The following is a 13301-nucleotide window of genomic DNA, read 5'->3' on the forward strand; positions in this document are numbered from 1 at the left end:
CTCCCTAATTTATCATTTGGGGTCATAAATTTCTCTATGGCACTGCTTTAAGTTGCAGCCCATAATTTTGATCTGTTGTGTTTTCATTTTCATGCAACTCAAAGTATTTTTTAAATTTCCCTGTGATTTCTTTTTTGACCAATTGGTTATTTAGGAATATGTTATTTAATTACCATATTTTTGAATTTCCCAAATTTTTGTCTATTAATTTCTAATTTAATCTGTTTTGGTTGGATAGTATTCTTTGGATGCTTTCAGTTCTTTTAAGTTTATTGAGGCTGATTTTATGGCCTAACATATGGTCTATCTTGGAGGATGTTCCATGTGCACTTGAGAAGGGTATGTATTCTGCTGTTAGGATGGAATGTTCTATAGATGTCTTGATAGGTCTAGTTGGCTTATAGGGTTGTTCAAGTCTTCTGTTTTTTTTCCCCAAAGGTGAGACATGGAACCCCTTCAAATTACAGTACCAGCTGAGAAATGTAAGAGAGCGAATTGCAAAGAACCTAGTAGAAAAGGGTATTCTAACCACTGAGAAGCAGAATTTCCTCCTATTTGACATGACTACTCATCCAGTGACCAATACAACAGAGAAACAGCGACTAGTGAAAAAACTTCAAGATAGTGTCCTAGAGCGGTGGGTAAATGACCCTCAGCGTATGGACAAGCGAATACTAGCACTCCTGGTGCTAGCCCACTCCTCTGATGTGCTAGAGAATGTCTTCTCCTCTCTGACAGATGACAAGTATGATGTGGCAATGAATCGAGCCAAGGACCTAGTAGAACTGGACCCTGAAGTGGAGGGGACAAAGCACAGTGCCACAGAGATGATATGGGCTGTGCTGGCAGCCTTTAATAAATCCTAAAGCCAATGGATGGGTTTCTTCTTTTTCCCCTGCTGGCTGGTGACTGTCAGAGACACCACACTGAGTTTTGTGTGATGAGATGTTTTTCATCATTTCTTTTTTCCTTCTCTTGGATCAGACTTGTGATTTGGGGATAGCAGCTTCAGTGCTTCTCCATAAACTTTAGCTATTATAAACATACTTTATTTCTCCTTATTTTTCCACTACAGAGGTGAATAAACTAGGTCAATCCACATATATCCAATAATCATTTTCTCTCATTTCTTGTTTTACTTTCATCAGTATGCTTTTGGATAAGCAGGAATATCTAAGTGGGATTTGGAGTTCTCCGGTCAGAAAATGTGAATGAGATCTAAAGCAAACCATTTATTAAATCTTTTAAAGTTTGTTAAAAAAAAAAAAAATTTGTTTTCTGTCCTTTTTTTTTTCTTTTAAAGTAGACTCCATGCCCAATGTGGGGCTTACTCATGACCCTGAGATAAAGAGTCACATACTCTACCAACTGAGCCAGACTCCCCTGTTAAATACATGTTTTCACAGCCTTTGTCTCTCAGGCTCTATTAAGTAATGTAGTTATTGTAATAACTGTCTCTTTGAATAAGGGGCAGTGGAAATAATGCTAATATTTGGGGCAGCTGGTCTCTGGGATTGTATGTCCCACTAATGATTTTTTCATTTTTCCTTTTCTAACCTAATGAGAATATTGCAAATTTGATTGCCTGTTCTCACAGCCTAGAATCAGAAATATATTCTATATTCTCTCTTAGCATTACCCTACCACCTCATTCATTAGGACAAAGTCTGAATAATTAAAAAAAAAAAAATGTATCTCTCATGTCCTTCAGTCAGCAGTATGATTTACAAGGGAGGGAGGCAGCATGAGAATTTCCACCCATTAGCACATGACTGTCCTGATTCCTCCAGATTACAAGTCTCTGATTGAATTGAGGAAGTTATTAATTTCAGTTGCTGAATAGCAGCATCCTGAGTCCAGAAACTCCATCTAAATTCAAGATTGTTCTTGTTCCCTATTTTCAACTTACTTTGTAAATTGATAGATTCTGTCTATATTTAAGCGTTTTAGGAGTATTTTTGTCCATATATAATCCACAGTTATCCTCCTAGTTGTTAGTCTTGTTTCAACACAGCCATCTATCTACCCAAATCTCTAAAAAGTTTCAATTTTTTCAATTCAGTGGTGAGTGCAAAGAGAAGATGAAGACAGATCCTATTGGAAGTGTAATTTGGTGTCAAAAGCTTGCGGATGCAAAGTCCTAGTGTTTGGAAAGCATTTATTAAGCTAAATTTTTTAATGGATCATGCCTCTTGACCATTACATAGAAACATTGTCAGAGGGCTAATACAGCCAACCCAGACCTGATATCAGATCTTCAGTTATTAAATGAATGATTGTAACTTTCATCTCCCCTAAACTTGTTTAGCCCCACAGAATTCCCCAACTCAATTAACTCAATTAAGTTTGTCACTTCAGGTATTGCTTATGTGAGTAGAGATACAAATTTTAGTGTGAAATGAATTCTAAATGTGAGCCTGAGTAGAGTTTCCATGTGGTTCTCTGAAAGTACAAAAAGCAGTCCATGTATTGTATCTACCTGACTTAGTTTTCCTTTCCATTTGAACAATTCAGCACGAATTGAAACCAGGTTTTCCTGTGGAAAGTATCAGCTTGATTGGGGGGATGGGGAGTAGACGTTGAATTGAGTTCTTTCTTGCAACTCTTGGTCAGTGTTTATTTTTATATTGTATCTCAATGAGGATGTCTTCAGTTTGAATCTGTATTCACTGCAAAACACCTTCTCCTTTAATGCATATGGCCTTCACATTTCTGTATAATAAATATCAATTATTGGTTCTCTGGTTTTACTACTTCATTTTTTTTTTAACTTCAGTCATTTTAATTGGAAATAAGAACATTCCACACAAGGCCAATAACACTATCCCTTTACACAAGGAGACCATCCTGTTTCATCCTGTGTAGAAAATTAGGAATACACAAATAGAGTTGTAACATATAAGCTGGGGGGCAGGGCACATCAAGACTAATCTGAAGAGCAGCTAATGTTGTAGTCTGAATAGTGTCTTTTTCTCAATCAAAATAATTTACCCAATTATAACATTATTATCATGAAGAAAAGAATTATGTTTTACTTGCAAGTGACACCTAAGCTAACCTAAGAGCTGGAAGTCTTAAATTGGCAACACAGCTAACATACCTCACTGTGACAGAGTTAAGAGTATGGTGTCTCTCCCAATTAGATGGAGACCCCGAATGTGAGGCACCCTGATAGGGTGGAATCTGGAGGTGCATGTGGTGAAAAGATTTCACCTGAAGCAGAACAAAGGAGATAGAAGCTTATTGAATACACTGCAAGGGAGTGGTGGGCAGGACAGCAAAGCAGAGACTGTGGGTACTCTATTTAAAGGGAGGTGGTGAGGGGATATGGGAATATAGGGAATTTTCCCTTTTTAGGTAATTGTGCCTGGTTGTAAGTAGCCCATTGGTTAGCTAGGGCCTTTGGATATTTTGAGGTGGCTCACCTGAGATGGACCTGTCAGTATTCAGGGGGTTATGGTGGGCCATTCTGCCTTGCTCAAATTTCCATTGCTCAAGCCTGTTGCCTAAAAGTGGCATCTACAAAAAGCTAATTGTGCTTGTGGGGTGCCTGGGTGGCTCAGTGGGTTAAGCTTCTACCTTCAGCTCAGGTCATGATCTCAGGGTCCTGGAATCAAGTCCTGCATCAGGCTCTCTGCTCGGCAGGGAGCCTGCTTCCTCCTCTCACTCTCTCTCTGCCTGCCTCTCTGCCTACTTGTGATCTCTCTCTGTCAAATAAAGAAATAAAATCCTAAAATAAATAATAATAATAATAATAATTGTGCTTGTAATTGGCTTATTGTTCTTCCCTTCTATATAATGTCTACAGCACAGGGGACAATAAGAAATATATTTACTAGAATTGTTTATACTTGTTTATTTTATTTCAAGCAAAGCATTGTTACCTTTATGTAATGTTTTTCAAAATGTGGTGCAAAGAGTACTGTACCAAAATCACCTTGGGGTGAGGGTTACCTTGCTAAAATTTAGCAGGTTTGTAGTAAATCCATCTCTGGTAGGTTATGGGCTTAGGAAGCTGCATTTTAAACACAGTCTCCAAAAGCTGCATGTTAAATTCTGAGACCACGGCTTGATATTTTATTGCTGTAATTCATTCATCCCCAAAATACTGAGTACTTAAAATTTGGATTTTAAAATTGCCAATAACTGGCACTTGCTAGGTGTTGACAATAAAAAGTTGTATAGGACACAATTTCACCTCCAAGAATTCACATTAAAGTGGACAAATAGGATACTTTTTGATTAGCGCTCTAATAGAAATAGAAACTTAATACTTGTTGTGTTTTTTAAGACTTTTTTATTTGACAGAGAGCACAAGAAAGGGGAGAGGAAGGCAGAGGTAGAGGGAGAAGAAGTTCGGTGTGGGGCTTGATCCCAGGACGCTGGTATCACAACTGGAGCCAAAGGCAGACACCCAACCAACTGAGCCACCCAGGCACCCCAAATCTTAGTAGTTGGATGCACAAAGAAAGAAGTGACCTTCTTCCTGGGACCATTAGGATAGACTTAGAGGAGTTGTATTAATTTATAGTAGCTTTCATGTACTGCACATTTGTGAGGTGCTGTGCTACTTTATATGTTATTTATTCCTCACAACACTAAAATCCTGTAAGGTTGTTTTAAAGAAAACTCAGGTAATAAGTCTTGCCTAAGGACACAATGCAGAGTGTAAATTCAAATACATGCTTTTAACCATTACTCTCTCCTGCCTCCATTTAAACTCGGTCTTGAATCTTTTCAGGTTGAGGAGGAAGAGCTGAACTATTTGAGGCAGGACAACAGTATGTCCAAAATAATTTGTCATGTGCTGGAATTTATGTGTGGATATGTGTGCTTTTCACATGTCTTTAAATTTCTAAAAGATACCATTCTAAGGGAATATATTTAAGTTGTAAACTAAAAGTTTTTTGAAACTAGAAAATTACATATTTTTGTTTATCTTCATTTATTCCTTCCCTGGTGCTTTTCTTTCTATAAAACCGAGTTTCTGACCTATCATTTTGCTTCTAACTGCTTTTAATATTTCCTACAAGGCGGGGCACCTGGGTGGCTCAGTGGGTTAAAGCTTCTGCCTTCGGCTTGGGTCATGATCCCAGGGTCCTGGGATCGAGCCCTGCATTGGGCTCTCTGCTTGGCAGGGACCCTGCTTCCTCCTCTCTCTCTGCCTGCTTCTCTGCCTACTTGTGATCTCTGTCATATAAATAAAATCTTTAAAAATATATATATATTTCCTACAAGGCATATCTGCTGCACATGAATTCTCTCAGTTTTTGTCTGAGAAGGTATTTATCCTTCCATTTTGAAGGATAATTTCACTGGATATAGAATTCTAGGTTAAAGGGTTGTTTTTTATGACAGTAAATATTTTACTTTCTCCTTTTTCCTGACATCAAATTTTTAAAAAAACTATGAAGAGGATGCTAATTAAAAGATTAAAAATTTGGGGCGCCTGGGTGGCTCAGTGGGTTAAAGGCACTACCTTCAGCTCAGGTCATAATCTCAGGGTCCTGGGATCCAGCCCCGCATCGGGCTCTCTGCTTGGCAGGGAGCCTGCTTCCTCCTCTCTCTCTTTCTGCCTGCCTCTCCACCTACTTGTGATCTCTCTCTCTGTCAAATAAATAAAATCTTTAAAAAAAAAAAAAGATTAAAAATTTGTTCTTCCACTTTTCCACATAACTAAAATGCCTGTAGACACATATTCATATGATTTCTAAAAATGTTTTACTCCCTCAATAATAAAAATAATTGTTTTAATGCTGAAATAAATTAGGTAGAACTTTTTTTCCTGTTATCTATTACATGTATACATGAATCTCTGTTCCTTTGTCCCCAGTTTTCCCCAGGCTTTGGTTTGTCTTCCTTTTCTCTTCATTGAGTTCCAGTAAAAAGAGACAGACGGACATAACTGTGTATTAAGCGAGAAAGGGAGCCATCTCTCCCAGCAAGCAGATTAATTATCTCAGAATGTAAGTCAGACAAGGCAAGATCACCTCCTGGCAGAAATCTCCCATTTCTAGCAGTCCAACTTACTGTCATTAGTTCCCTTTACATTCCAAATTATTAAAAAGTAGGGGCACCTGGGTGACTCAGGTTTACCTCTGCCTTTGGCTCAGGTCATGATCTAAGGGTCCTGGGATCGAGCCCCACATTGGGCTTCCTGCTCTGCAGGAAACCTGCTTCTCCCTCTCCCACTCCCCCTGCTTGTTCCCTCTCTCTCCATGTCTCTCTCTGTCAAATAAATAAATAAAATCTTAAAAAAAAAAAAAGTAGATTCAACTGGGAAGGGGGGTATCAACTATTCCCTAAGAGCTCTTCAAATAGACATGTTTTGTGTAGATTTTTTTCCCTGAATATCAATAATCTGTCCACTACTTTGGGTTTTTTCAACCTACTTGAACCTCTCTGTCAGAGAGGTAAGTTCAGATAAAATATATAAAATACTATATTTTATCTGAACTTACTTTAGAAATCAGGAATCTAGGGGCTTTTTACCCTTCAGAAGGACTTCTTGACCAAATCTACATGTTTTTGCCACATAAGTAGGCCCAGTAGATGTGCGACATTTTCCTGATTTGAGGGAAAAAATTCAAAGCCAAAATTTTTCTTGCATTTCAAAGATGTTGAAATTCCTCCCACTCACATGTTGAGTACTTCTTCAAAGATTTCCGGATATTTAGTCATAATACCTCAAAATATTTCTGAGTTAGTCTAAAATTAAAAACAAAAATTTCTCCCCAGCTCTGTCACCTCAGCTTTTCTTAAACTCCAGATGGAGGCCAAGAAGTTCTTAGATAACTTAGGTTAAACTGGTTTATAATTAAACTAAATTAGGGGTGCCTGTAGGTTAAGCATCAGACTGGTTTCAGCACCAGTCATGACCTCATGGGTTGTGAGATCAAGCCCTGTGTCAGGCTCTGAAGTCAGTGCATCTGCTTGGGTTTCTCCCTCTCCCTTTGCTCCTCCTGACCCCCATTCTCACTCTCTCTCACTCTCTCAAATAAATAAATCTTAAAAAACAACAACTAAATTAAACTTTGTTTGGGTGTAGGAGAGATGGCTATGATCAAAGAGGGAAAAGTACAGAAGGTAGCAGAATAGCTGAATGGATTCTTTTTTTAAGGTTTACTTATTTATTTGAGAGAGAGAGCAGTAGGGAGGGGCAGAGGGAGAAGGAGAGGGAGAATCCAGAGACGACTGCCTGCTGAGTACAGAGCCTAACACCAGGCATGATCCCAGGACCCTGAGATCATGACCTGTGCCAAAATCAAGAGCCAGTGCTTAACCTACTGAGCCACCCTGGCACCCCAGATTCCTAAGAACATCATGAACATTTAAAAAAACTGAGCAAATACTTATTTTAAAATGCTTTTGGTAATACAAGACATGTTTAAAAATAGATGATTTGGGGGGTGCCTGGGTGGGTCAGTCTGCTTGGGCATCTGACTCGGTTGCAGCTCTGGTCATGGTCTCAGAGTCCTGGGGTTGAGCCCCAAGTCTGGCTCCAGGCTCAACGCAGAGTTCTCCTTCTCTCCCTCTCTCCGTCCCCTGGTACTCACTCACTCTCTCTCTCCCTCCCTCCCTCTCTAAAATTAAAAAAAAAAAATCTTTAAAAAAAAAGATGACTTTTTTGATTGAAGTGTAGTTGACATAAATGTATATAGTTTCAGGTGAAAATAGTGATTCAACAATTCTATGCATTACACAGTGCTCCTTCCCATAAGTGTGGTCACCATGTGTCACCATACAATGTTATTACAAGATATTGACTATATTCCCTATGCTGTACTTTTTTCTTTTTTTTTTTTTTAAGATTTTATTTATTTGAGAGAGAGCACAAGCAGGGGGAGAAGAAGGCAGGAGAGGGAGAAGCAGACTCCCCGCTGAGCAGGGAGCCCGATGGGACACTCGATCCTGGGACTCCAGGATCATGACCTGAGCCGAAGGCAGAAGCTTAATTGACTGAGCCACCCAGGCACCCCCTTACGCTGTACTTTTCATCCCCATGACTTCTTTATTCCCCAAACCTCTCCCAGTTTCTTCTGTGTATTTGATTCTTTTTGTCTGTCTGTTTAAGGTAACGAGGATGGCTCTTCCATGATTTTCCATTAGTACTGCCCCTGCCCCTTGTCAGTAAGCCAAAACTGGAGTCATGAGACCTTGGAAACAGTGGCTGGTGACTGTGGGCAAAAATGTGCAGATCACTTTGTACACTTCTCTATACCCCCTTTTATTATCCAGTCACTTACCTGAAGCAAGTGAAACAGGCGGCAGGGGCTGGGCAGTGGTGGGGGCCGGTGTTTGTTTTGCTTTAGCTTAAGGCTTCTATTGAAACATACTTACAGAAAAGTACACGTGTACAGCTCCGTTTTCACAAACTGAACACACCCATGTAACCAGCACCAAGATTATGAAACAGAACATTACAAGCACTTCAGAAATTAGCCTTGTGCTCCCTCCCAGTTACTACCCTCTGAGGGTAACTTCTAACAGCACTGACCAGTTTTACCTTAACGGTGTTTCTCAGAAAAATGGAAAAAGCCTAATGGAGGAAAAGAAGTTGGAAAGGAGAGGTCCAGACAATCTCAAAAAAGAAGAGAAGGGAAGAGGGAAAGAAGAGGAGGGAATGAGGATGAGGAGGGAGGGAAAACAGAGGTTTGAAGAAAGAGAATCTACCTGCTTGGCTGCCCAAGAAACCCAACAGTGATACTCTTAAGCTTTTCTCTTTCATGTGCCTGGGCACAGTTAAATGTCTGCCTTCAGCTCAGGCTCATGATCCCAGGGTCCTGGGATCCATCCCTGTGTTGGACTCCCTGCTCAGGGGAGAGTCTACTCCTTCCTCTGCTCTTCCCTTGCTTTCTCTCGCTCTCCCTCTCCCCCAGATAAAAATAAAAATAAACCTTCTTTCTCCTGCTCCAGCCTCCTACCTCTTTAGCCACCCACCTCCGCTGACAGCTTTTAAGGTTGAAAGCCCTTTGCTCCACTCCCTCACAAGTCTTAGGTAGCACCTTAAGTTTTTTGTTTTTTGTTTTTTTTTTTTAATTTATTTATTTGAGAGAGAGACAGTGAGAGAGAGCATGAGCGAGGAGAAGGTCAGAGGGAGAAGCAGACTGCCCGTGGAGCTGGGAGCCCGATGTGGGACTCGATCCCGCAACTCCGGGACCATGACCTGGGCCGAAGGCAGTCGTCCAACCAACTGAGCCACCCAGGCGTCCTGCACCTTAAGTTTTATTAGTGATCCATTCTTTGGGGTTATAATTGTCCCCTTTCAGCTGAAGACTCTTTTAAATACAAAAACTACAACAAAGAGAAAGCTAGTACCAGTAGATGACACCAGGTACATTTTCTTCCTTTTCTGTGATTTTCTCTAGGGCCTTCCCTGGGCCAATATTTCACATTGTAGCTGTTAGTTAAAGTTTATGTGATAATCCAAATTTAAAATGGCAACTGATAACTGATTTGGTATCTTCTGGGTAACATGTTGGCACTTTAATGCAACTTCAATGGAACTTCAATGGAATGGAAGGCCAAGATGAGGTATTTATGAAAAGAGGGGCTTTTTTGTTTTCAGGGAAAAAATTATAAAAGACTTTGAAATGAGCAAAGGGAATGCCTGGGTGGCTCAGTCCCTTAAGCGTCTGCCTTCAACTCAGGTCATGATCCTGGGATTGAGCCCCACATTGGGCTTCCTGCTCAGTGGGAGCCTGCTTCTCCCTCTCCCTCTGCCTGCTGCTCCCCCTGCTTGTGCTCTCTCATTCTCTCTGTCAGATAATAAAATCTTTAAATTTTTTTTTTTTTTTCTTTAACTCTCTACTATTCTGATCACTACTTTTCCTTAGGCTACACTTCAGGCCCATTCTAAGTATTTAAGTTTGTAAAGGAGGCAAGGAGAGGATATAGCTTGGTTAATTTCCTGTTATTCCCAGTTTGGCCCATCAGAGGGCGCAAACAGCATAGGTCTCAAACTAAGATCGGTCAGCAGTCTCACTTCTTTTTATTGGCCATTCTTCTGTAGCATGTAGCTAAAGCACTGACAAATTTTAGTGTTATTCCCAGATATCCCATCTCATACTCTGTGAACAGATTTAGGTCCTGACTTGAAAAATTCAGACATAGACAAGAAAAAAAAAAAAAAAAAAAACCTGTAAGATAAGTTCAAGTTCCCTTCTCTCCCTACTCCTTTCCTCCAATTTGCTCTTCTTGCTTTTCTGTAAATGGCACTTCACTTAGGAACCTGGGATTCATCCTTGGTTCTCTCCTCATCTTTATTCCCCACATCCAATATCCTTTGTCTCTTTAGCTCCTCTCTGTTCACATGGCCTCTGTCTTTGATCAGGCCTCTCAAGTCTTGTCTGGACTACCATAGTCAGAGGTCAAGCTGGTCTCCCGCCTCCCTCCAGACCACTCTCCACGCAGCTACCACAGTTAAATCTTTCCAAATCCCAAGTCTAACAATACCGTTTTCTTGGGGTACCAGGGTAGCTCAGTTGTTAGGCGTCTGCCTTTGGCTCAGGTATGACCCCGGGGTCCTCGGATCAAGCCCCACATCAGGCTCCCTATTCACCGGGAAGCTTGCTTCTCCCTCTCCCACTCCCCATGCCTGTATTCCCTCTCTCTCTGTCTGTCCGTTAAATAAATAGGGTGCCTGAGCTCAGATGGTTAAGCATCTGCCTTCAGCTCAGGTCATGATCCCAGGGTCCTGGGATCAAGTCCCACATCGGGCTCCCTGCTCCTTGGGAAGCCTTCTCCCTCTGCCTCTGCCTCACTCTCTTGTGCCTCTCATATATAAAATAAAATCTTTTTAAAAAATTAAATAAATAAAATCTTAATAAATAAATAAAATATTAAGTTCATAATGCCACCTTTAAAAAAAAAACAGTTCCAAAAAATAATAATAATAACAGTTCCATTTTCCTGCTTGAAATTGGGTTCCCCTTTGTCTTCATGAAACATCAAAACTTTGGCATGTCTTACTAATCTCCTCAGGACCCCAGCGACCTAAACAGCTTCATGTTTTGCTGTTTCTACACAGGTTCCCAGAGCAGCCTTATCTGTAGACTCTCTTTGGGGAGTTTTTCAAAAATACAGATTGGGCTAGTAGGATCTCTCTTCCCCGAGGAAGTTGTTACTCTTGCTATAGTTTCTTTCTCCCTTTCCCATTGTCCTCATTTACCCTCTAATCTTTTATAAGATAAGGAGGTCCTCTAAATTGTCTTCCTTTCCTCCCTCCTGCTGCCTACCAATCTCCAACCTTCCTATTCATCCCTATGGTCTCAGTTTAGGTTCTACCTTATCTGAAACATTCCTTAACCAGCTCAGCCAGAGATATTCTTTTAAACACTTAAAAATACCAGGGTTCCTGGGTGGCTCAGTGGGTTAAAGCCTCTGCCTTCAGCTCAGGTCATGATCTCGGGGTCCTGGGATCGATCGAGCCCTACATCAGGCTCTCTGTTCCACGGGGAGACTGCTTCCCCCTCTCTCTCTGCCTGCCTCTCTGCCTACTTATGATCTCTCTCTCTCTGTCAAATAAATAAATAAAACATTTAAAAATAAAATAAAAAATAAACACAAATACAACTTATTTGGTAAGTGTCATAGATATTTACCTAATATTGTAGGTATTACAGTGTGGTACCTTATGTATTTAAATAACATATATGTGTTGGAGACCTATAGCTCATTCTCAACATAGAGGTCACAGTTACCCCATCCTAACCTCCTTCCCTATGATTATGCTCTGAGACTTCCACATTTGTGACCTCACATTTACTTGATCACTTCAAAGTCATGACTTTATAGCCATGCCATATCTGCCATCAATTATAATTATAGACTAGCGCTCATCATAACCTATAATTTCTCCACCTTCTTAGATACACAGTGAAATTCCCCTCTCACTGCAACCTCCTACTCTTCTGCCGCCTCCTGTCATTCCCACCAAATCTGAGCTTCATCTGTGTCATGGCCAGTTCTTCATCTCCTTTCTATTCTGTCTTTCCTGAAAAGCCTAGATGACCAACAAACCAGCAAAGCAATCTAGACTTCCTCATTGTCCTTCCTCCACTGCTCCTTCTTTTGCAGTCCTTTGCCCTTGTTAACAGGATGTCTGTTTTCTCCATTCCAAAGCAGTCAGGAGTTACTGACCAAAGCCCCGGTGATTAGGACTATTACAAAAGCATACCCATCCAATCTCAGATCTTTCTTGCCGTTTTGAACCATTGCTATTTTCTCTAGTGCTGTTTCTACCCCCATTTTCCCTAGATTCTCTATCCCACCCTTCTATCCCTTTTATTCTCCAAAGATTGATCTCAGAGAGCAAGGCCATTCAATGTGACCTCCCTAAATGTTTAGCTACTTCAAGATCTCTCTGTACATTTCCCTTCCAGCCTGTCTGCCTCTTTCCCTCTTGATCTAATGGTCTCCTCTGAGACTTTAATTCTTTCACTATCTCCTCTTTAAAATGGATAATTACATTTTTAGTTTCTCTCAATTAGACCCTTGCCTTTTCTGAAAACATGCTTGAATCTTTACTGTTTTCCAAAAAAGAAAATCCTCTACTGCTCCCTCTTCAATTCATTGCTATGATTCCCTTCTTTGCCTTACTGTTCAATACTGTTACCACTTCCTCACTCTTTAACCATATGCAAGTAGTTTTGTCCCCACCATCTTTTTTTTTTTTTTAAGATTTATTTATTCACTCTAGAGAGAAAGGGAGAGCATGTACACCCACACACACACACACACACACACAAGCTGTGGAGAGGGGCAGAGGGAGAGGTAGAGAAAGAATCCTCAAGCAGAGCTCCTGCCAAGCACAGAGCTCAACGGAAGTTGGGGGTGACACAGGGCCTGATCCCAGGACCCCGAGATCTAACCCAAGTGAAATCAAGACTTGGATGCTTAACCAGCTGAGCCACCCAGGTGCCCTTGTCCTCTCCATCTTTAATTTCTCTGTCACTTTTTTCCTCGTTCTTCTCCTTACCCCTTTGATCTTGTGTGTCTGTGTCCCTCGCCACATTTTGCCCAGGTTTCCATTTTGGGGCTCTTTATCTCTTTCTCCTTTGGTGATATCATCTGCTTCCACAACTTTATTTACATTTATATTAAGAGGTTTTATTCATAATTACCTTCTACTTTTCTCCCAAACTCTAGGTCTACATTTCCTAGACCTCTAAATATTTAGCTCTGGAGGAGATCTCAGAGGTCTTTATCTAAGGCTTCATTGCCTGGATATCTCCACAAAATGGCCCACTGGTTTTAAAAAGTCAAAATGAAATACCTCATTTTATGTCTATTTCCAATTC

General features: G+C 40.6%; 1 protein-coding gene across 3 annotated transcripts in view; it reads left to right on the forward strand.

The window, feature by feature from the left end:
• GOLPH3L (golgi phosphoprotein 3 like) overlaps positions 1-2739 on the forward strand; it is a 43537-nt gene extending 40798 nt beyond the window's left edge. For all 3 annotated transcript variants that reach the window (XM_082686025.1, XM_082686024.1, XM_082686023.1), the window contains one exon: positions 439-2739. In XM_082686025.1, the coding sequence (XP_082542151.1) occupies positions 439-477 (39 nt within the window). In that variant the 3' untranslated portion in view covers positions 478-2739. The remainder of the gene's footprint in view (positions 1-438) is intronic.
• Positions 2740-13301: the final 10562 nt, after the last annotated feature.

Source organism: Mustela nivalis, assembly GCF_964662115.1.
Source record: "Mustela nivalis genome assembly, chromosome: 10".
NCBI lineage: Eukaryota > Metazoa > Chordata > Mammalia > Carnivora > Mustelidae > Mustela > Mustela nivalis.